The 23,398-nt window shown below is 43.4% G+C and overlaps 2 protein-coding genes across 15 annotated transcripts in view; both read left to right on the top strand.

Annotated features, from left to right (window-relative positions):
- Positions 1–192: 192 nt before the first annotated feature.
- ATCAY (ATCAY kinesin light chain interacting caytaxin) lies at positions 193–17,166 on the top strand. 4 transcript variants are annotated; one of them, XM_089535465.1, is made up of 13 exons: positions 194–480; positions 2,396–2,536; positions 6,715–6,773; positions 7,709–7,933; positions 8,565–8,750; positions 9,286–9,388; positions 9,656–9,787; positions 9,902–9,988; positions 10,502–10,600; positions 11,239–11,274; positions 11,540–11,575; positions 12,022–12,054; positions 12,758–17,166. In XM_089535465.1, exons 2-13 carry the CDS (start codon positions 2,460–2,462, stop codon positions 12,765–12,767), a joined length of 1,083 nt encoding a protein of 360 aa, XP_089391591.1. In that variant the 5' UTR covers positions 194–480; positions 2,396–2,459; the 3' UTR covers positions 12,768–17,166. The 4 variants fall into 4 exon arrangements, with proteins under 4 accessions (XP_089391593.1, XP_089391591.1, XP_089391590.1 ...); XM_089535464.1 differs by having other exon boundaries at positions 194–667; XM_089535467.1 differs by lacking the exon at positions 11,540–11,575 and having other exon boundaries at positions 193–667.
- A 2,576-nt stretch (positions 17,167–19,742) lies between these two features.
- Positions 19,743–23,398, top strand: part of LOC149308290 (nicotinamide riboside kinase 2-like) — a 22,671-nt gene continuing 19,015 nt past the window's right edge. For 3 of the 11 annotated variants that reach the window (XR_016282141.1, XM_089535455.1, XM_089535454.1), the window contains exons 1-2: positions 22,356–22,737; positions 23,259–23,349. Coding sequence is in view for 10 of the 11 variants with exons in the window: in XM_089535455.1 (XP_089391581.1) it covers positions 22,661–22,737; positions 23,259–23,349 (168 nt within the window). In the remaining variant the exon portion in view is untranslated. The other 8 variants (XM_089535459.1, XM_089535463.1, XM_089535458.1 and 5 more) reach the window with 8 other exon arrangements.

Below are 23,398 nucleotides of genomic sequence, written 5' to 3'. Positions count from 1 at the left end.
GCATATCTATGTATGTGCATGCATGCACATAAACACATTGGTGGCACAGAGTTGTTGTTGTGTTTTTTTTAAAGCAGGATGGAAAACAGGATTCTAGCTTTCGGGGGGAAAGGATGCCTTGGGTAGCATCGCCCTCCCATGTGCCATCCTTCCTGCAAACGTTTCCTGGACCGGATGCTGCCGGTGGTGCACTGAGAGCATCTCTCTCATTGCAGGCACACAGCTCTGAACGCCTCCCACCCTCGCATCACGTTGTTCCCCCTCCTTCCCTACCAGCCACCTCCCTTTTCCCCCCTGGCACACAAAAGAGGAGCAATTAAATAGCTTTTAAGTGGATTTACGCTTTGGTGGGCTTGCGCATGAGAGAGGTGAAGCAAAGCGGAAATATTGGGAAGAAAAATATTTTTCAGAGGCGACACTGGAAGCACGGTGATGCACTGCTGAGGATCACCAGACGCCAATCCATCCAAGACGTGGAAGGTGTGCGGTTGTGTGTCTGGAGAGGTTGTCAAATGGAGGCCAGGTTGCACACAGCATCTGCCGGACCCCAGCTTTGACAGATTAAGGAATCCGGCGGTGCCAGATTAAGGAATCCAGGATGGAAATTAAACCAGACTGCACTGCCGGTATTTAGTTGACATCCATCCAAGGGAGAGCCACAGATGTGGTGAGTCGTAAGGCATTAATAGTGACAGAGCAGCATGGCGGTGTGTCATCTGCGCAGGGTCTGGGGTTGTGTCATTTCAACACAATAGCGTCAGAACAGTGTGGGATTAAGATGTACCACTATTGGGGCGGGTTCCCTTGTTTTGTCGGTACATTGTGCTGCAGATGGGAGAATTTCTAGACATGAAGTAATGTAGGGTTTTCAGCATGGGAAGAAGGTGCATGCCAGAGACAGAAAGAAACACAACAGCATTAGGGTGGTTTTTTGGCCTAACTGCAGCTTGATGATGCTCTCGTAACCAGATGTCATAAATTAAATTAGCATGGCTTTCATGCAGGGTAAGGCATTAAAAGGTGGAGCATATTATTCTGAGGAAGTGTCAGGTCTTGACATGTTTATTCAACAATGCCACCATGATGCCACCCATCCAAGTGCCATCCTCCTATGGATTCAGGCCTCTTGGCTCAGTGTTGTCTGTAGAGATACCAAATCTTACGGCAGGGCTCTCTGGTTTCCATGGGTCCCTTCCTGGCAGGAGAGGAGAGGTCAAATTCTCCCACATTGGAGGGCTCAGATCCAGGCAAGAGGAAAGGTCCAGGGGCAAATATCCAACTCAGCTAGAAGAGTAGCCACTTTGTATGATTTGCATGGATCTATTTATTGGTTGTTCAGCTTGCAAATATTCCCTGGGGTGGGTAAGTTGGTCTATATATTTACCTAGTGAGATTCCTCTTTTCATTCGTTGTAATGCCAGGACTCACCCTCTGCTCTGCTTTGCATCCACCTTCTGCCTAGAAGCAAGGAGGCTACATTGAACAGTCCTTACCCAGAGTAAATGAGAAGGAACAAATTAATTTTACCTGGATCTGGGAAGAACCCTTTTAGTGGAGATTTCGGTCTCAGTTTCCAAGCAGGAAGATCTGTTCTGCAAGTGTGTGTTTGTGTTTGAATGACAAGCTGTGAGCAACGGTGCTTGGCAATGAATGGATAAGGCTTAATGGCATCACCAGGGGCCATCCCTCGGTCTCAGGGTTTGACCCAGAAACCTCAAGGCCTGGGATGATCCTGAACTGGGAAATATTTGTCTTCATTGACAGGTGCCAACTCTGTCAACAGGCGTATTGTCTGTGTTTTGCCACACACATACATATGCACAATGCTGGGGACTGATGCTAGGGTCTTTGGCATACAAAGGCTACGTTCTGCAAAGGCTAAATTCTGATACTCTGCTCTGGTTTTTGCATGCTCTGAACCCACGCTTCAGTCCCGGGCATGTGAAAGACCCTTAGAAATCAGTTTGTTCTGAAGAAGCTAGACACAGGAACAAAGGAAGACTCCTTAACCCAAACCAGGTCCTTGTGGGCAAGTCACACTCTCTCAGTCTCAGAGAAACTCCTTTTAACAAATCTTGCCAAGAAAGCCCCATGATAAGTTCACCTTTGAGTCGCCATATGTCGAAAACGATGCTAAGGTGAACAACAACAAGATCTAGATTATTTGAAAATAATTCAATTAGGTTAAAACACCTGGGTTATATAATTAGGTAATCAGAAGACTGACTAGATGAGACTTCTTTAAATTTTATATCCCATATTGTTTTATGGGGTATGGCAATATGGTTTTAGATGTTCTCCTTTAATTAATCTCATAGGCTGCTTTGAGTCCCACATGTGGGATCTAAATTCAATAAATAAATACATAATAAAGTGATGGTGTCTTCTCTGGCAGACCAAGCTCAATGACAACTTGAGCTTTCCTGGGCTGAGCCAATCTGTTCTTTACACGCGGCGCAATGGGGACAACTGAAGCCACGCTACGGATGGAAAACGTGGATGTGAAGGAAGAGTGGCAGGATGAAGACTTTCCCAGGTTGGTTTTTCTTTCATTGATGGAGAAAGAGGGCTTCTTCTCTGGACAGCTCCCTGCTTCTGGGGATGATTTGTTTGGAGATCATGCACTGAGCATGGGCTTGGATTTGATTATCTCTGGGGGACCCTTCCAAATCTGTGAGTCTGTGATGTAGCTGGGACAAAAAAGAGATTGGTCCCACAATTCAAACCCTTAGGAATGTGTGTGTGTGTTGAATACTGGAGGGGTGTATTTACAGGGGAGTAAAAATTGAGGCATTGCCTGCAAATAAAAGTTTTGCCCTCCAATGAAATTTTCCTTCACCCCCAAATTTCTAGCATTGCAGTAAGTTAAGCCATCAGTGGAGCATTTGGAAATACAGTGGAGGCCCTTGGTATCTGCTGGAGTTTGGTTCCAGGACTTCCTGTGGATACCAAAACCCATGGATACTCATCCCATTATATATATTAATGAAATGGTGTCCCTTATATAAAATGGGTGAACAGCAAGGTTTGCTTTTTGCCCCCACCCCCTTGGCCAAATATTTTCAAGCCATGGTTGAACAAATCCATGGATGCCAAATCGGTGGATACAGAGAGCTGATTATAGAGGCATCTGAAGTTTTGTAAGAAAAACAATTTACCAGAAAAAAGTCAGCCTAGGGATTTTAGAGGGTTTGAGGGCCACAAAAACATCCCTGGGGGCCATATATGGCCCCCAGGCTGCACCTTGCCCACTACTGGTCCACACTGTTTGGGAATCAGCTCTTTGGGCTTTTATGCTAAGGCTTTTTCCATACTTCGTCATGACAGAAATCAAACTCGGATCCATCTGCATGCAAACCAGGCTCTTCCCAGAGGCAAAAGAAAGACTTCCTTATTAGATTCCTCAGTGCAGATGTGGTTTTTATAGACAAGAGTCCTCAGCTAATGATCCAGTGGAGAGGAAGAAGGGAGAGAGTTTTGCTCAGCTGGATCCATCTGCTCCGGCGCCTTTTGCTCCGGCAGCTGGGCCAAGACAGAGAGCCCATTGTGCTGGGAACACAGGGGTTCTGTAGTCCTCCGGAGGGCGGCCTGTTGTGGCTGAGAAGCGAGTCCCAATGGCAATCCCATGCCACTCGGTAGCCAAGTTGGGTTTCTCCTTCTTAATTTTACTGTACAAAATTTCAGGAATTCTGGGAGTTGAAGTCCAAACTATCTGGAGGACCAAAGTTTGGGACTCACTGCCTTGATGGATACCAGCAGTGGCCTCCTTTTGGTGCTGAGATAAAACCATCTGTTTGCCCAGGCTTTGGGGTCTCAGTGACCATTACAGTGGATTTTGTCTTCTCTTTTTCCCTTTGGTTTAATTTTTGTAAGCTGTGTTTACATCCTTTAGATTGGTTCAGCGTTGTTCCCAAACCATAAAACGGGAACAAACATTCTCCAGATTGTTCTCACGTTTGATTCTTTTGCACGGTGCACATATAGGGTATCTCTGTTTTGCTTTAGGAGATACAGCTGAGTTCCATTGCTCACATTTCCTGGAGTTCATGAATGCAGTCAATTGATGCTATGTCTCTCTCTCTCTCTCTCTTCATCCCTTTTTTCTCATTCTTCTTTGTTGGCCCCATCCAACCTAATCTGTGGCAAGAAAATTCCTATTTCTGCCTGCAAAAGGGCAGGGGGTACTAGACAACCAATTCCCCGTCAACCAAGACTGAACCTGCTTCTTTAAAATGAAGGATTCCTTGGAGTAAATAAACCGTGATTAAATTGGCATGATGCCCCTGGGGTGGGAGGATTATGTAATAAGCGAAAAGAAGGTTTTCCTTTACCCCCCCCCCCCCACACACACACACAAAAGCAGAGCAGAAAATAAAGACACTTATGTGTTCTGTCAACAGTCTCCCAAACAGGAGATTTGGGGAACATTAATTATCAGCAGAAATGAATCCATCCGGATGCAAAAGGCCCCACTGTGCAAAGGAAGAGGCCAGCTGCCTGGGCCTGCCAAAGGAGGAAGAAATTAAGCATTTCCCAACACTGGGAAATGTTACGTTTCTCCTCTTGCAGCTGCAGAGAGCAGTGAGGTTGATCTAGTGGAAGAAAAGCATAGGTTTAAGCTCTTGAGGGCCTTGGGAAGACAGAAGAGATGAGAAAGAGCCTGTCTTCTTTCCGTCTCCGGCTTTATCACAGCAGCTGCTTGGGAGACTTTGGCCCCGCTGGGATGCAATTTCAGCCTCTGCTGGTACCCAAGGATGCTCCGAGGGTGGGATGCAGGGAGCATGCTCAGTAGAGCTCTCCCCCGGCAAGGGGAAAGAGAGACGGCAGGAAAGCCATCAGATGACCAGACTCTTCCAAAATGGTGCCACAGGATGAGCCGGATTGATTCAGAAAACTCCAGACAAGGGTTGGGAGAAAGTGGGTGAAGGAAGAGGCCTGGAAGAAGAGCTTTTATATTTATATATATAGACAAAACCTTTTTTTTAAGAAGTGAAAGGGAAGAATGCTGAGGATCCTCAGACCAGGAATTAGGGGTTAGCACAGTCCAAAGCATCTCTTCCCAAAAACTGAGGTAAGGAAAAGGCCCTCTTCTCTTTGGGATTTTAAATTTGTGTGTGTGTGTTGTGTGCTTTCAAGTCATTTCTGACTCATGGCTATTCTGTTGTGGGGTTTTCTTGGCAAGATTTGTTCAGAGGAGGTTTGCCATGGCCATCCCTGAGGCTGAAAGAGTGTGACTTGGCCAAGTGTCACCCAATGGGTTTCATGGCCAAAAGGGAATCGAACTCTTGGTCTCATAAAGCTTTGCCGGCTGTAATCTCATTTTGTGGAGTGACGACAGCGCTGAACCAAGGATGTCATTTGTGACAGATGGATGCTATAGGTTGAGGTTTTGATTTAAATTTGGATTTTCACTTCCAAATTGTGAAAAGGTGAATGAGGGCAATCAGTCAGGTAAATTCCCTCTGTTCAAAAGAACCTATAAAGGGATGTGCATTCTGTGTTATGGACCTTTCCCTACTTTTCAGGAAGGGTAAAACCGGCTGCTCTCTAAACCGGATGTGCCTCCGGATGGAGGGAGCACATTTCATAATGCAAAAGCCGATGGGCTCCTGAGAGGGAGGGGGATTATCTGGTAATCCTAGTAATTATTTATGCAGTTTTATTTTAACATCTAGAGACTCTAATGTCGGGGAAACCTCTGGATCTCACAAATGGCAATTTGTGTGGTCTCTTCCCTGCTTGCAAGGCCCCACTAGAATTGTTTTTAAAATATGGGGTCTCAACATTGCAGACAAGTTGTTATAAATTTTGTTTCTTGGTAGGTAATTGCTGGCAGAGAGGAAGCTAACCAACAATTTTATGTGTGTTGTGTGCCTTCGTTTCTGATTTATGGTGCCCCTATCATGGCAAGATTTGTTCATAGGAGATTTGCCATTGCCTTCCCCTGAGGCTGAAATAGTGTGACTTGCCCAAGATCGCCCAATTGGTTTCCATGGCCAAGCTGGGACTTGAACCTTGGTCTCCAGAGTTGTAGTCCAACGCTCAAACCATTACACAATGCTTCCTCCTTCATATTTCTTAGCACTTTGTCATTTAATACAGTCCTGATTGATTTCCCAAGAGGCTCCACTACAACAGAGTCTCAGTGTGTGTCTGCACTGCAAAAATAATGCAGTTTGACACCACTTTAACTGCCATGGCTCCATCCTACATAATCCTGGCATTTGTAGCTTGGCGAGGCACCAGCACTCATTGGCAGAGAAGGCTAAAGACTTTGCAAAACTGCCAATCCCAGGATTCCATAGGATGGAGCGACAGCACTTAAAGCCATGTCAAACTGTGTTGTTTCTGTAGTTCATATGCACCTCAGTGGTCCAGTTTTCACAGATTATTTCGGGGAGTAAGGGAAGAGTCTCAGCAACCTCAGCTTAATCTTGAATTATACAATTACAGCACTGCAATTCCACTTTAATGGCCACAGTTGTACATTTGGAGAAAAATAAGTGGTCATGTGCATGTGTACATGATACACTCAGGTCATCTGATATTTAAAGAATTCCAAAGGCTTAATTGGGGAAGCTTGTATTAATTGAGTCCCAGTTCTGTGAAAAGAGCAGTATACAAATAAATGTAATAATAATAATAATAATAATAATAATAATAATAATAAATTGTATGTTTCTCTGCCTTTCTCTTGCCATGTCAAATCTACAGGCCCCTTCCTGAAGAAGCAGGAATGGACTCCTTAGGCAGCCCAAATGAGACCACATTGTGTGAGTAGCCATGTTGAAAATGCATGTTGCTGTCAACAATTCGTCGTTGTCATGTGCTGTCAAATTGGCTTTGACGCATGGCAATCCTATGAACAAGAGATCTCCAAGAGTCCCATCATCCACAGCCCCTGCTCAGGTCCTGCAAAGTCAGGGCAGCCATTGTGGCTTCCTTGATGGAGTCCATCCTCCTACAATGCGGCCTTCCTCTTCTCCTACTGCCTCCCATTATCCCACATTTTTCCCAGTTTGGGGGTGCATCTACATTGTAGAAATAATGCAGTTCGACACCACTTTAAGTGTTGTCACTCATCCTATGGAATCCTGGGATTTATAGTTCTGCAAAGTCTGTAACCTTCTCTGCCAAAGAGTGGCGGTTGCTTCACGAAATTACCAATCCCAGGCTTCTGCAGGGTGGACCCATGGTGGTTAAAGTGATGTCAAACTGCATTATATGGGGTAGGTGTTTTCAGTTTTGTGTTTTAACTTTTGTATGTTTTAAATGTTAATTTTATACAGTTTTAACAGGGTTATTATTATTATTTTTTAATTGTTTTTAAGGTGTTTTTATTTGTGAGCTGCCTTGGGTCCCTTTTTGGGAGAAAGGCAGCATAAAGATGAAATAAATAAGATAAATTATTTCTACAGTGTAGATGCACCCTGGGCTTACAGCAGCTAAACCAAGCAAAGTTTGTTGAAAAGCAATGAAACCCTCATGAAACTTTTCATTGTCAATAATTCCAAACAGTCACACTAACTAGATTTCTGAAATTACGTCCCACCATTCTTTCCCATGTCCTTGTTTATTTAAAAAATGCAGCATAGTAGCCCCCTAGTCCTAAATGCTTCTTGAAGAAACACAACCTTTCCACATACAAGAAGTATCAGGCTGAACCATGTCCTCTTTTTGGGTTCCTGTGTGCTCTTTCCACCCTCAGCCCCTCCAAACACGTTAAATTTTAGTAATGGGGCGCATCACAAGCGGAAGACGCTGGTCGCCCCAGAAATCAACATCTCTTTGGATCAGAGCGAAGGTTCGCTCCTGTCGGACGACTTTCTTGACACGCCTGACGACCTGGACATCAACGTGGACGATATCGAGACTCCAGATGAAACCGACTCCCTTGAGTTCCTTGGGAACGGGAACGAACTGGAATGGGAGGGTAAGCCATATTTCATATTTCCATATTTCAGATATTTTGGGAATGGGATAGACTATGGTTCAAACTTCAGCCAAGTTCTTAGAGTTCTTAGGATCGTAGGCTGCATCTGCACAGCAGAATTAATGCAGTTTGACAAGGCATTAATCGCCATGGCTCAATGCTATGGGATCCTGGGGATTTGTACTTTGCTGTGGTACCAGAGCCCTCTGACAGAGAAGGCTAAGTATCTCATAAAACTACTTGGAGGGACGAAACAACAAAATGGCTGTTGTGCAAAAGTGACATTCCTCTGCTGCATTCTTGCAATACGATTCTAATAAGAAATGTTTAAAAAGAAGAAAAGGAAAGGGGGAAGATATGGAGACTTTTTTCTTCCATTATAGTCTAAGTATTTAAAAATAAATATACAAACCCTTGAGGGTGAGAGTAAAGTATTGCAGCTGGTGATAAGAAAAGCCTGCAAACTGGGGCAACAGGAACATTATTTGGATATCTTAAAAGAGAGAGGGAAGAAGAGAAAGAACTATAAAAACAAATATCCCAATGTCCCGATACATTTGTTCCATCTGGAAGACCTCTCAAAAAACGTTGTTGATTCGAGATCCCAAGGATGGTCCTTATTTCTCCCCAGATGATACTCCCGTGGCCACTGCCAAAAACATGCCTGGAGACAGTGCAGACTTATTTGGGGACGGAGCCGCGGACGGCGGCAGCACCACCAACGGACGCTTGTGGCGGACGGTCATCATAGGCGAGCAGGAGCACCGCATCGACCTGCAGATGATCAAGCCCTACATGAAAGTGGTGACCCACGGAGGTAAGGAAAGGGACTGGGGTGCGGGTTCTCAGACTGTCAGGAACGGTCAACTAGGAAAGTCATCCTCCTGGAGTAATCATAGCAATTTTCTTCTCTTTGCAAGAAAGACACAGTTTTCAAAGACAATTCACAATTCAAGACTTACTCTGCGCAGAATAAAAACACCAACCCTCACACAGGGTTATTTCACACAAGAAACAGAACTTTCTGCGCAGGAATGGGCTTCCTATTCTGCACAGAATACAATGTGCAGAAAATGTGCAGAATAGTATGCACAGTATAGAAGACACAAAAACACTTACTTTGCACAAAATTCTCACATTTTTTTGCGCAGAAAACAGGTTTTCCTCTGCAAAAACCAAATGCGAATTTTGCATAGAAGACATTTCAAACTTAAAGTATTCTTATCATTCCAGAATTCATCTCATCAAGGTTTCTTTCCACAATCCAGAAAAAAAATGTATTTTGACCATTTTTTGAAAATATCCTCCCCATCCCTGGACTCAACACATCCGTTTGTATCTGTCTCGCTTAGGCTACTATGGCGAAGGCCTCAACGCCATCATTGTCTTTGCTGCTTGCTACTTGCCTGACAGCAGCCTCCCTGACTACCATTACATCATGGAGAATCTCTTCCTGTGAGTAACTTTTCCCTCCTGTCTTGCACAAAGGAGGATGGAAGCGGACAATGTGTACTGTGTTTGGCTTTTGTTTTTTCTGCTTCTGCTCCCTAAAATCATTGGTTGCCCCTGAGAAAAGTCACAAGACCTTCTAAAGGCGTGATATTTTTTATCTTTATTTCTCGGCAACACAGGCAGTGCGTCATCCACTGCGAAGGGTGCTAAAATTCATATTAAAAGGTGTTTTTTTCACCTCATTTTCTGCATCCGTTTTCCTCCTGACAGGTATGTGATCAGTAGCTTGGAGTTGTTAGTAGCCGAAGACTACATGATTGTGTATTTGAACGGTGCCACCCCACGACGGAGGATGCCAGGCATCGGCTGGTTGAAAAAGTGCTACCAGATGATAGACCGGAGGTGAGAAACCCATAACAAGTGATTGATATTTTACAGTCTGGTTTAAATCTTTCCTCTCCTCACAAACTCCCCTGGCTTGCTCTTGAGTCCATGTTGCCTTTGCTTTTTGTGCAGATTACGGAAAAACTTGAAAGCCCTGATCATCGTCCATCCGTCCTGGTTCATCCGAACAGTCCTGGCGATATCAAGGCCATTCATCAGGTAAACAAGGAATAGCTGGGGAGAAGGTCTTTAAATCTGTCTGATATCTGCCCCTCTGTATGTGTCACTTCTCATTGAATCTCTTTGCTTTCCTATACATTTGACATTAAATTTACCCCTTTCTACTTTTTTCCAAAGTGGCTGATAGAAACCTCATTGCCAAAACCAGCAAAATCAAACCTGTGATATACACGTTTTTTCTCTTATTTGTGGAAGAAAGAATCTATAATGCAGTAGGATGTAATACAGGGGAATTTCAGGCTTTCCTTCCATCACACCCCAAAATCGTACTCAATCGTACTACCTTTTCTCTCTTTCCACCAAACCTACATTGAGCCAGTTTTCAGTACTATGTGCCTCCATGAAAGTAATTTAATCCCCCCTGCTCTGGTTTTCAAGCAGGTCAGGAATAAATGTAACAGCCTAGAAAAGTCACGCTATAACACCTCTTAGAAGATTTTAGCAGATGTACGTTTGCGTCAATTGCATGTTTTCATCTCTTCTCCTCCCTAGTGTGAAATTCATCAATAAAATCCAGTACGTTCACACCTTGGAGGAACTCGCCCATAATATCCCCATGGAGCACGTCCAGATTCCAGAGTGCATCCTACAGTGAGTATCGCATGTCTCAGTTTCTCACAAACCCTGGAAACGATGTTCGCTTCCGGACATCGTCCTCGCCATCCCTGCCACTATTTCCTCTCCTCCGCAGACTTCACTTACTGCTGCTTCCCAATGTTAAAATAAGAAAACATTTTAAATGGGAGAAGGATCTATTCTTAGTAGTAATACAGTCAGCCCTTGACTTTCAGGGTGGTTAGGGGTGTAGGATCCCCATGAAAGTGGGAAAAATATAAGACGCTATATATATATGCAAATATAGGACACTACTTTTTTAAAAACTAAATATTTCTCCAGGCATTTCTAGGTCCTCCGCTGTGATTCTATAGTCAATTTCCAGCAGAATCAGGCTGGAGGACTTAGAAATGTCTAGAGAGTACATATATATTTTTTTTCCATTTGTGGACAATGCAGAATGGAATCAATGCATATCAGGAAATTCTTGCCACGATCCCATTATGCATCTTCACAATTCACTAATAGGGTTTCTTAGCCATTCTGCTACATAGCTGACTATACGTAATGTTACATATAGTAGAGGAGAGAATTTGGTCCATTATCCCTATTGTTAGGGGAGATGGCTTTTTTGAGCAACACCTTTCATCGCTGTCCTGCTTTTTCATGTATAGGTTCGAAGAGGAGCGGAACAGAGCAAGGAAAGAAAGGTCAGCTTGCAGTATTTCCACTGGTCTTGACATTAATCTTCACAGGGCTTGACATTAAGATTGCAGTACTTTGCTGGGCTTGACATTTCTCTAAGGAGAAAAGGGAAAAGTGGGAGGAAAAGGGAGAAACCAGAACACTTTAAAAGCAATTGAAGAACTGGGGTGACAGAGGATTGATCAGGACTGTCCCTGCCAAATCAGGACAGTTGTATCACGTCTGCTGCTTCAGAAAGAGAATACTTCAGCAGACAATTTGTTTTTACAGGGCAGAAGAGAAACAGGAGGGGGCTGAGAAAGAGAGGTAAACCTTTTCCCTGTTTTATTCTGTCAGGAACAGCATGGAGGCAATCACTTTTCTGAGGCAAACAGGCAAAAAACTGGTACATACAAGAGCCTGTGTTCAAAACTGTCATTGTACTATTGCAAGGTCCATTTGTACCAGTATAGGAGTAGCCCCTGTTGGAATGCCCTCCATACACAAAAAGCCCAGATACCTCCATTTTTCTCTGTAGTTCCTCCCAAAATGGCAACAGAGTCATTTCCTGTCACTATTTTGAGAGGGACTGCAGAGGAAAAGTGTGGTCTTTGAGGATAGCACAAGGTGCTGAGTGATGGTGGAATGGGATGGGGGTATTTTTTGCATGCTCTTACACTTTGGGGGGTGCTTCTTCCATGGCTTGACATCAACTGAGATCAACTTCAACCACCATAAAGCTGCTTACTTTTTTGTCTACTCTTCCCACACAGGCCTGCGCTGCCAGCAGAGGAGCATGAAACAAGGTCTGGATTTTTAATATGTATATAAAAATTTAAGCACTTTCAGAATTTAAAGTTGGGGGCAGACAGCCACCAAAGCGTGGTGTCATGGGGAAAGAGGCAAGGCTGTCTGGGAAACCTCAGAGGGCTGGATTTAATGTGACAGTATGACATTTTTCGCATACAGAAGGCAGCAAAGCCCATTTCGGTCCCGAGGGCACAACCAGATCTCAGGAGCTAAAGCTAAAGGAGGGGAGATTTTGGTTTAACTGACCATAGTAATAGTAGCTTGATCACAAAACCAATATCCCAGACAGTCTTTAACCAAAATGTGGCCTTGTCAGAGACTTTGTTAACAGAGGTGTTTCTGTGCATCGTGTGTGTCTTACATAATGTGTTGCACTTGCCCAGTTCCCATTGTTTCAATGGGTCTTCTCTAGCTGGGATTAACTAGAGTCCCAGTTCCATCCCAATTCTGCAGCCAGAAAAAAAAAGGGGGGGGGATTCTGCAAATGAAATTTCTGTTGAGAATGCTGCTAATAAAACCTCCAGATAGACAGATGGAAAGGAAAATATTTTGATAAAGGAACTTCTTTATTAACAATGGAATGCCTCAACAGAGACCTCTTATTAATTGCTCTAATTTAAATTGCAACCTGACGACTTAATGTATTAATTCTACCCTGACTTTTCTCTCCCCCCCCCCCCCACTTGTGACCCCACTCAGTATGTCATGAAGAAAGACCCAGAGATGGATTCATGGATCTAAAGAACGTTGTGGCCTCATGCATCACCACTCACCGTCAAAGCCCTTCCTGGTGTGTTAAGACCTTCTGTGACCATCTCATCCTCAGCCCCAACCAAACAAGGAACTGCGTCTACTTCCAAAGTCAATGCAAAGACATCGCACAAAGGATCCAGCAAACCATTTCCAGGAGCTTGAGATTCTCGGCTCTCTATCACAGAGTTTGTGATGCAAACCATGTTGACAAAGAGACAGTGCAAGGGAACATTGACGGCACCCAACTCAAAAACAGAAATCTACTTTTTCTACTCTTCTTTCTGCAGGGCAACACAGCGACATGGGATTGCAAGGCTCAGATCCATTCTTCATTTCTTGCCACAGAGATTTTTGCTTTGTGCATTTACTGGGTGACGGATAATTGCCGAAACAAAGCTTCCCTTTTCAGATGAGGTTTGGATTGGGGCTTTCCCAAATAAGATGGAGCGTCCCCCTCATTATTTCTTCAGCTATATTCTTGGCAATCCTTTTATCATGGAGATTGTACTGAAGGATGGCAGGGCAAATGTTATGAAGGAGAGTTAGCCTTCCTAATGATGGGTTCTCTTTCCACCTTCTGGCTGCCCAAATTTCAGAAGGATCCCAACACAAAGCCCTTTCACTCAACCATCTGTGAGCAGATACAAATATCTTCCCAGAAGGAGGAATGTTCCCGTGGCCTCGTGGTTCTTCATGACCCTGGACAATCATCTGCTATATTTATACCTCCAAACGTACAACTCAAGCTGCTAACACTTGAAAACTGCCCATATCTCTTACAGCAAGGAAAAAAGAAAAGGGAGCTTTATGCAAATGCAAGAATGCAAAGTTAGAAAGTGTACATATTTATAATAGCAAGATGAGGAATAGAATGTGCTTTTCTTTAATAATAATAATAATAATAATAATAATAATAAACCTTCTGCTCTTTTCCCAAAGAGCTCAGCCCAAGAAACATATCGGTTATCACAATTTTCCCTCCAAACGGAGACCTTGTTATTTTAAGGTTGGAAGAGAGAGACATTTGGGTTTAAGATACTTCAGTCTTAAGCATCTTAATGGATTTGACTCCATGCTTTCCAGGATTTCACTCCATCCCTTCTACCCCACTGACTTTGCAGGCACAGAAGACACCAACCGAGTCATGCAAAACCATGTTCAAATTGGGGTCTGGAAGCTGACTTTGCATTCAAGCGCCCCTTCCAAGAGTAAGCAGGGCAATGAAACGTGACCAGACCATTCCCATCCATCCCAACCCTATTAATTTCAACATTTCATGTGCAGAATTTCGCGAGAGGGCGCTGCTGCCCAAATTACATTAGCAGCTGGGATTTCCTTGTGTCTCGATGCCAGCAACGCAACAGGAGGTGGCTGCAGAAGACTGGAGGGAACACGCAACAGTTGGCTTGCTCATTCATCCCCTCTGAAATGTTACAACCGTTGTCTGGTATGTCTCCTAAATACCCTCAAGGCACCAGATCCTGTCTGATTTTGGAAGCTAAGCAGGGTCAGCCCTGGTTAGTCCTTGGATGGGAGACTGCCAGAGAATACCAGGTGCCATAGGCTATATTTCAGAGGAAGGAGCTGGCAAAAGTACCTCTGAGGGTTCCTTATCTAATAAAACCCTATGGATTGAATGGGGTCATCATAAGTCAAGAGGAGACGTCTCCCTCTTTTACGTTGGACTTTGCAGTATTTTTGAGCCCTGGTGGCGCAGTGGTTAAATGCCTGTACTGCAGCCATTCACTCGAAACCACAAGGTTGCGAGTTCAAGACCAGCAAAAGGGCCCAAGCTCGACTCAGGCTTGCATCCTTCCGAGGTCGCTAAAATGAGTACCCAGACTGTTGGGGGCAAATTAGCTTACTTGCTAATTAGCTTACTTGCTGTTCACCGCTATGATCTTTGGAATAGCGGTATATAAATAAAACAAATTATTATTATTATTATTAAGGGACATACACATCTTCAGCGATGGTTTTAGGGGTTGTCCACATGCAAAGAAGAGCCAGCACAGTGTAATGATCTGAGTGTTGGACTAGGACTAGGACTCTGACAGACCAGGGTTCGAAGTCATATTCTCTCAGCCTCGAAGGAAGGCAAGGGCAAACCTACTCAGAATAATAAATCTTGCCAAGAAAACCCTCCGCAGAAGGTCACCAACTTATACGCAATGGCAACAACTTGTAAGGAAGCTACATTGGCTCAAGCTACAGAAACAGTTGAATTAGTTCATTAAAATTGCTTTGGGGGGCTGTTATGATCCCAGTGTACCAACAACATTCGCGTCTCCCCACATCTCTGGTGGGCCCTTCAAGTCCTAGCCTTGTACCCACATACCAGCGATGGGAGCAGAATCCCATGGGGCAAAAGGCAGACAAGACTTTTGGATTACTGGACAGACTTTCCCTTGATCTGCAAGAACACAGAGTTCCTCCAATTAACATCAGATGCAAAAGAATGTGGATATAGGATTGCAGGATATGGTAACCCTCTGAGGAAACACAGGGCTAACCCAGGACTTTGCTTCCATTACAAAACTCAAAAACACACCGTGATCTGCTCCTGTTTCGTCACCCGCCGCCTTCCTTTCTTGAGTTCACCCTCCTAAATTAGGCTTGAATGTTTGTTTGTTTTGCTGGCTCTGTTGTTCAACCTCTGGGGCCTGAAGGCACTTGTTGATCTGCTATAAATGACCCAGAGATCCTTGTGCCACAAGACGATGACCTAACCTTGAGGGGCAAGGATTCAAACATCGCTACTGAACTTCTTGAAAATGTACAGCTCATAATTGAATGCTCCTCCCTCCCTTTTCCTCTCTCTTTCATGCATATGTAGAAATATCAAAGAAGTTGCTTTTTGGGGTGAGGAACATTTGGAAAACTTAAGAGGCCATCTGAAGCAGCTCCCAGATGGCTTCGATAATAGGACCATTAAACCCAATAGGGGATAATCTGACCAGCACCAGATTTAGGGGTTGTTGGGCAGATGTGGGATGGGGGGCTTTTCTTGGGTCTGCTGGTCAAGATCCATGGAAGAGGGAAAGCTGGACATTTGGACATGGTGCATTGGAGGCATGTGCTGTGCCGCACAACTAGGAGAACCCGCAACATATCCTCAGGAGTGATAACTGGCGGATCCATAATATTGGAAGGATTGGTGCTTTGCACGTTTTCCTCCAGGAATTATAGGGTTTACAGATTGTGGTTTTCTTGTATATAGGAGAACATAATTCATCATAACCTGAGTTTCTCTTTGCCCTCTTCTCTGTGGACATGACTCATTTTGTTGTTACAAGAGGGACCAGAGGTGCATATTAGGAAGTAACTGGCTAAAGGGAAACTGTGGCGTAGTCATTGGACTATGGCTCCCATCATCCCAGACCGTTGGCAATGCTAGCTGGGATTTCTGGGAACTAGCCTTCAACAATGCCTAGAGGGCTATTAATCCTGGATTAAAGACTGGGAAAGTATCTATCCTGTCTTGCATGTGGTGAGAAAGAATTGGAAACGGGACTCTTTCGCACCATATAACCATAGTACAATGATTCCATTTATATGGAATCCAGGGATTTGGAATTTAGAGAGAGGTGTTGAGTATTCTCAGCCAGAGAGCTCTAGCACCTTCCCAAACTACAAACCCCAGGATTGCAGGGGATGCAGCCAATGGCTCTTAAAGTGGGATCATAGGACTAGAACGGTATCATGCAAATGGGTCCTTGTAGTACTACATTCTTGTAACCATTCTTTTTGTGTTAATTAATGCGTCCTACTCCCCTAAGAGGGCAAAAACCAATCTTGCCACAGTTGGCATTTATTCAAGGCATGAGAGTCTAACTTGTTCAGTTCAGTCCCGGCGGCTGCTCTCCTGTAAAAATAGAAAATTCTGTCCCCATTTGAAGCATATCATACAATTCCACCATTCCCATGTCGATGCTCCTTCCTCTTGCCTGAGAGCCTTTTGCTTCCGGATGTAGTATATATGCCAGAGAAGGGATTTTTGAAAGCCCCTGTGTTCTACATGGACAAATGTACATATATGTGCTTTTTCTTTCTTCTTTTTGTATAATATAGCATGCCGCTCTCTCTCCAAGTGAATTCTCCCATCACCAGACGAAGGCACAAGAACCACTCCTGCGCACCCACTTTCCCTGTGTTAAAGCGGAGCCCTTCTGACCAAAACATAACTTGTAAAACGGTGGGGGACCGTAATTCTTCCGCAACCGCCTTGTGTTTGTATTTTAGATGGTTTAACTCTAGGAAGATACTTGTTAACTGTATATGATGATCATCCTTTTTCTTGCTTTGTTCGAAGCCAAGAAACTCTGTGGATATTTAATTAAAAATACTGAACCTTCCATGCGTCTATTCTTTTTAAGAAATACTGGTGTCGGAACTGGATTATAAATGTATTGTTTCTCGCAAACCTTAGGAAATGTGGACTCGTTTCCTGAGTCCACATTTTCTGAGGTTTGGGGGATTTTTCACAAAATAATTTGATTAGGGAAGAAATATGAATCTTAGGTTTTGTTTTTACACGCGATAATCTAATATTTTAAGCCATTATTCCAAGCATGAGAAACAGACTATAAAGGAGAATATGTCCAGCAATCAAATAATTTAAGATACTCCATTGCTTGAGGTTCTGAATAACCAGAAATGGGACACAATACATTGCAATGTGCATAGCTAAGAGCCCCAGTTATCTACTATTCTGCTCAGGTCTCGCAAACTCAGGGAAGGCATGGCTTCTTTGACTGAAGTCTTCCTCATTTCCTTCCAATTTATCAAGCAGGATCATCTTTCCCAGTAGCTCACGTTGTCTCATGAAAAGCACAATAGCCTTAGTTTGGTCCTTTTGGCTTCCAGGGAGAGTTCAGGCTTGATTTGGACCCATTGGGTTGCCTTTCAAATCATCTTTCAAATGAGTTGGTTTTCTTCCCAACCGCTTTCTCCACCATAGGCCCATACATAGAAATGGGGAATACGATGATGGCCTGGAGCATTGCAGCCTACCAGGATGAGGTATGTTTATTTTTACAGACTGGGATCCAAACCTACGTCATGCTATGATCTAAAGCTGGGTTTGAAATTTTAATGAATTCTGGAATAGCAAAGGGGTTTTCCAGACTGTGGAGTGGATTAGTTGGCCTAGAAATGACACGCAACACCATTCTCTTTCGCAGGAAGAATGATCGTGGATGACCTTGCCCTCTTTGTCGAAGCGCTATAGGAGATCTATGGGCCTATGAAAGCATGCGCTGTTTCTCCTGTAGCTGATATCCTTCCCGAAAGCATTCTAATTGTTTTCAACAAGAACAAGGCCTTCATGATTCAGGTAAGTGGGAATTTAATCCTGTTTAGCTTCCATCCTCAGACGGTGAGCACGAGAGTCTGGATCATCCTTTAGCGAGGGGGAGTCGTCACTGTCTTTGGCTCCAAGTTGCTGGCGCATACCGCTTGGCTGCAAGGAACGTGACCAATGAATGTACCGGCTACGCTTTGATACATCCCATGTTATAACTATGACTTGCAAGTGTACTGAACAACTGAAGGATTAAGTGCTGCTTTATGAGGAATACAAAACGTGCGCCCAGGAAGCTGCAGGCATGTCCTTTGTGAGGCGGACATGCTCAGGGAGTCAGTCGCTGGGTTTTTCCACAAGTGATATGACGTTTGTCCCCTGGGTTCTCTTTTGGGCACCTCCGTATTATTCATGCATGAAAAGGCCTCAGTGTTGTTTTCTAAGAACTAGAAAGAACGAGTGATACGCGATTAGGAAACAGAGAGAAACCTCAATACAAACCATATTGACACTTCCTTCCCCTAAGGCTGCTCTACCAGCTTTATCCTAGTTACCTGGATCCAATAGAGGCATTAGACTTGGGCAATTTCAGTGGCACAATTTGATTTTAAGAACATGTTGAAAGACAGCGTCCAATGGCACTTTAGACTCATAGAATCACAAAGTTGGAAGAGACCCTAAGGGCCATCCATTCCAACCCCATTTCTGCCATTCAGGAAGACATAATCAAAACACCTTGGATAGGTGACTGTCCAGCCTCTGCTTTTTCTAGAAGATGTGCTTTTGGATGGGAAATGGGTTTGCATTTTAAGAACTTATGGAAAGACAGCATCCAATGGCTCCTTAGAATTGGAAGAGACCCTAAGGGTCATCCAGTCCAACCTACATCTGCCATGCAGGAAGACACCATCCAAGCACTCCTTGTAATGGATGTCTGTCCAGACTCTGTTTTTTCTAGCAGACGTCCTTCTGGATGGAAAATGGGTTCGCATGGATGCCATCCTGCTTCTGCTTTTTCTAGAAGCTGTCCTTGTGGATGGAAAATGGGTCCGCATGGATGCCATCCTGCTTCTGCTTTTTCTAGAAGCTGTCCTTGTGGATGGAAAATGGGTTCGCATGGATGCCATCCTGCTTCTGCTTTTTCTAGAAGCTGTCCTTGTGGATGGAAAATGGGTCCGCATGGATGGCCATCCTGTCTCTGCTTTTTCTAGAAGGCATCCTTGCGGATGGAAGAACCTCCCGCTTCTTCCAGCAGATGTCCTTCCAGGAAACAAGAGAGAAGGCAAGGATCCCATCCCCGAGTGTCTGGAAGCATAAGAGAAGGCGAGAGGGGGTTGACATTTCTATGTGGCCCATGACTAATTTTAGGCAAAGGGAAGACAGCCAAGGAGCTATTTATAAGCAAAGCCGGCCAGGCCAGAGCGAGGAGTGAAGTGAGGAAGTGCGAAAAGGGCTTAACAGGTGCAAGTGCAATGCGCATGACCCTCTCCTTGCGCATGGTGGAGTGTGTTCCAATGTGCCCCTTGTGCTCTTGGTGCTTTTCCATCCCAATGTGGGGCGGAGAGAAGGAGGGGAAAGGGAGAGGATTTGGGCCCCAGTGGAGTATAAAGGAGAGGCCCACACACCCTTTTCCTGAATGAAATAGCTGAGCCAGAGAGAGGAAAGAGAAACATCTTCAGTCTCTTCCAGCTCTTCCAGGCTTCTGCTGCTTCTTTTTCTTTTCTTGCATTCCTGCATTAGAACAAAAAAAACAAAGGAAGATGAAGTTCATCATAGGAATAGGAGGGTAAGCATGAACATTTCCCTCATTCTCTTTGCAGTTGCATGCTCTCTGTTCATCTCTTCCTCATTCTCTTTATTGTTGCATGCTCTGAAATTTGGAAATATAGTATACATTTGTATATTTCATCCCAAAAGGGAGGAAGCAAGGTTTTGATACAAAAAGTGAGGATCAAAGAAGCAAGGTCCAAATTGTATTTAAGCTTTAAAAAAACTTATTTTTTTTCCATTCTTAAAAACAAGAGGGAAAGGCTTTGTTTCCCGGAGTTTGCAAACTTTGTGTCCAAAGAATTGCAAAACAGATTCAGCACATTTTTTCCCCTATTTATGTTCTTTTGGTGATCTGGCTTGGAAAGAAGGTAGAAACTGGGTGAAGGGAATCCAGATCTAGATAAATTATTGTTTTTAAAGAGTTGATTTAATTTTAGTATTTCAAATGCCATTAATACCCAGTTTTAATAATGCATTGACAAAGTGATGGGAACATGTTGTTTGCCGCCTTGAGTCCCTATATTTAAAATATAAATATAGTCTAATTAAAAATGATAATAATCGTAAGCTGCTCTGAGAGCCTTTGGGACTGAAGGGTGGGGTATAAATACTGTAAATAATAATAATAATAATGGGAGAAAGGCAGGATATAAGGAAATAAAATAATAATAAAAATAATAATCTGTTGGGATCCTTTCTAAAACACTTGCAGTAAAATATATATATGGAAAGTGCTAGCAAAAATTCCTGTCTCAATATAGAGAATACAATATTAAAGGACATCTATTCCTCTCTCCATAGATCCCCCTCATTCCCTTTTTTATATGTACAATTTTTGAAATATACAATTTTCCTCTCCATTAATCCAGCAATTGAAACCGCCTGCAATTGCATGGGAGAAACATATGGGGATAATGTCTGAATGCTTATGAGAACTGGATGCTTATGACTGGAGTCTAACTTGCAGAAATAATACACTTTGGGACTGCTTTAGCTGCCATGCCCCCATGCTATGGAATTCTGGGATTTGTAGTTTTGTGAGATATTTATCCTTCTCCGGGTGCAGGATGTATGCATTTTGACACTGTTGTAACTGCCAAGGCTCCCAGCTGTGGAATTCTGGGATTTGTAGTATTGTGAGACATTTATCTTTTTTCTGCCTGAACGCTGTGGCACCTTACAAAACTACAAATCCCAGAATTCCATAGTAGGGAGTTTCAAACTGCATTCATTCCTCAGTGCAGACTAAGCCTGGTTTCTAGTCCTCTTTTAGCATGGGCTTGTGTGAAATGGAGCCATATTACCTCAAAAAAACCCATGCTAAAATATAAACCAGATAATTTAAAGGTCCCTTTAATTAGTTGTTTCTTTGGGGGAGAAAAAAAATAATCCACACAAAAATGTTTATATGTTTTATTTTTATTAAACCTCCCCCTCAGGCATAGAGTCTTTTATTTAGCACACATTTTCCCCTTTTCCCGCCAAAGGGAACGCAGCCGTTTAACGGACGACCCTCATCCCTATTTATAACCTCGCCTCTCTCGCGCGCTCGCGCCTTTAATTAAACGGAGTGCGCGCCAGCCAATCAGAGCCGCGGAAGGCTGAAAGGCGCGAGGCGGGCAGTTTGAAAATTCTCCCGCCTTTTCTTCCTTATATGGAAGAGCGAGGCTCTGAGGAGAATAAGAACCCTATCAAGAGAGTCCCCCCCCCGCCTTGAGGAAGTTAAACACGCGACACGCAACTAACGTGTGAATGGTTTACACGGGAATAAGCCCCCATTGCTCTTTAGTGGTGTTTACTTCCCAGGAAGGGATGCACTATGTGTTCACTAGTAAACACCATTGAAACCACCGCTTTAGTTTATTTCTGGAAGCAACTGTGTAGAATTACATTTTAAAAGCAATAGCAAAGCTGTTTTTTGGTTGGTGTCTCCACAAACTTACTCTTATTACTTGACAATTGGTTTTAAGGACACTGAAGTTGTTCATTTGTATCCCAGCGAGCCTAAACTTCCTCTCCCTCCCTGCCAAAAAAGTAAAACATAACAAAAGTAACAACAAAATAACAAAAAGTGCCCCACAAGTTGCACATAAATGAATGTATTTTTCCATCCTCACAAATAATTACAGGAATTGGTTAATGTTTTCAACAGTGACTAATGGGCTGGATTCCTTTTGGAAAGTGATCGCTTACTCCTTTAGTTACTTCTTTAGAATTTAGTTACTAAGCTTAGTTTAGTTACTTATTTCCCATCCTTCAGGGAAAGGCTCCAAAAGCAGTTTACCAATTGCTAATTTGACAGTCCAGATTTCCAAGCAAGAATGGAGACCATCCCAACATTTAAAATGTAAGGTGGATATTTGAGGCGTCCATCTTACATTACCATATTTAACTTGGTGAAGTTGGAAGAAGGAAGAAATGGCCTACATATTTCATATAGTCTACATATTTCATTGCTATTTGTGTGTGAGCATGAGTTTTATAAACTGACTTTGCATCCACGCTGGAGAAATAACCCAGTTTGGCACTGCTCCACTCTGGGCCCACAACAAATGCCAACTCCCAGAATTCCATAGCCTTGAGCCAGGGCAGCTAAAGCGGTGTCAAACTGGGTTATTTCTCCAGTGTGGACGCAGCCTGAGTCTCCCTTTCCAAAATCCTCCAAAATCTAAAAGTTGTGTGACTGAGAGAATGACAACTTTGGCTTCTGATGGTTCAGTGTACACAAACATGCACAAAATTACTGCAAATTTTATATATAAAATTGCCTTCAGGCTATGTGTATAAGGCATATGAAACACAAAGGAATGTTGTGTTTAGACCTGGATCCCATCTCTAAGATGTATCTCATTATGTAGGTGCAAATATTCCCAAATTTGAAAAACTCTGAAATCCAAAACACTTTTGGTCCCAAGCATTTTGGAGGAGGGAGACTCTCAGGTCCAAAACACATTGCAAAAATAATCTAGTTTGAAATGAATACCACTTAAACTGCCTTGGCTCAGTGCTAAGGAATCCTGGGAATTGTAGTTTTTTGTGGCACCCGAGCTTTCAGACGGAGAAGGCTAAATGTCTCACAAAACTACAGTTCCCAGAATTCCCTAGCACTGAGCCAGGGTAGTTAAAGTGGTCTAAAACTGGATTATTTCTGCAGTGTGTTTTTGGACCTCAGGCTTATTGTTTTCATACCATAACAGCTCTTTTACGTAAGGAATTGCTGAATGTTGAAGAAGGCTTTAACCTTTTTAAATAAAATAACCCAAAAGGTTGAGGCGGTGTCCGCACAAAGGTGACATGATGCTCATTCAAAGTTTTCCATTCTGTCATTTGTCTAATAATGTCTCCCGCAATTCTGCTTCACATTTTCCTATCTAGTGTGACCAATGGTGGCAAAACCACTTTGACCAATAGACTTATCAAAGCCCTTCCAAACTGTTGCGTTGTCCATCAAGATGATTTCTTCAAGGTAAGTATCCCCCTCTTCTTTAGTCTAATATATATATTTAAACCATGCA

The sequence above is a fragment of the Sceloporus occidentalis genome, unplaced genomic scaffold, assembly GCF_023333645.1.
Source record: "Sceloporus occidentalis isolate IW3139 unplaced genomic scaffold, rSceOcc1.0.p SCAF_8, whole genome shotgun sequence".
Taxonomy (NCBI): Eukaryota; Metazoa; Chordata; class Lepidosauria; order Squamata; family Phrynosomatidae; genus Sceloporus; species Sceloporus occidentalis.
Note: the sequence above shows the minus strand (reverse complement) of the source record. Positions and strands in the feature narration are given on the sequence as shown.

Bases quoted from the DNA above. Each gene is read 5' to 3' on its own strand.
- ATCAY (XM_089535465.1), top strand. From the start codon at position 2,460: ATGGGGACAACTGAAGCCACGCTACGGATGGAAAACGTGGATGTGAAG. The intron at 6,774-7,708 runs GTGAGTAGCCAT...TTCCACCCTCAG, and splicing joins CCCAAATGAGACCACATTGT to CCCCTCCAAACACGTTAAAT. The intron at 11,275-11,539 runs GTCAGCTTGCAG...TTGTTTTTACAG, and splicing joins AACAGAGCAAGGAAAGAAAG to GGCAGAAGAGAAACAGGAGG.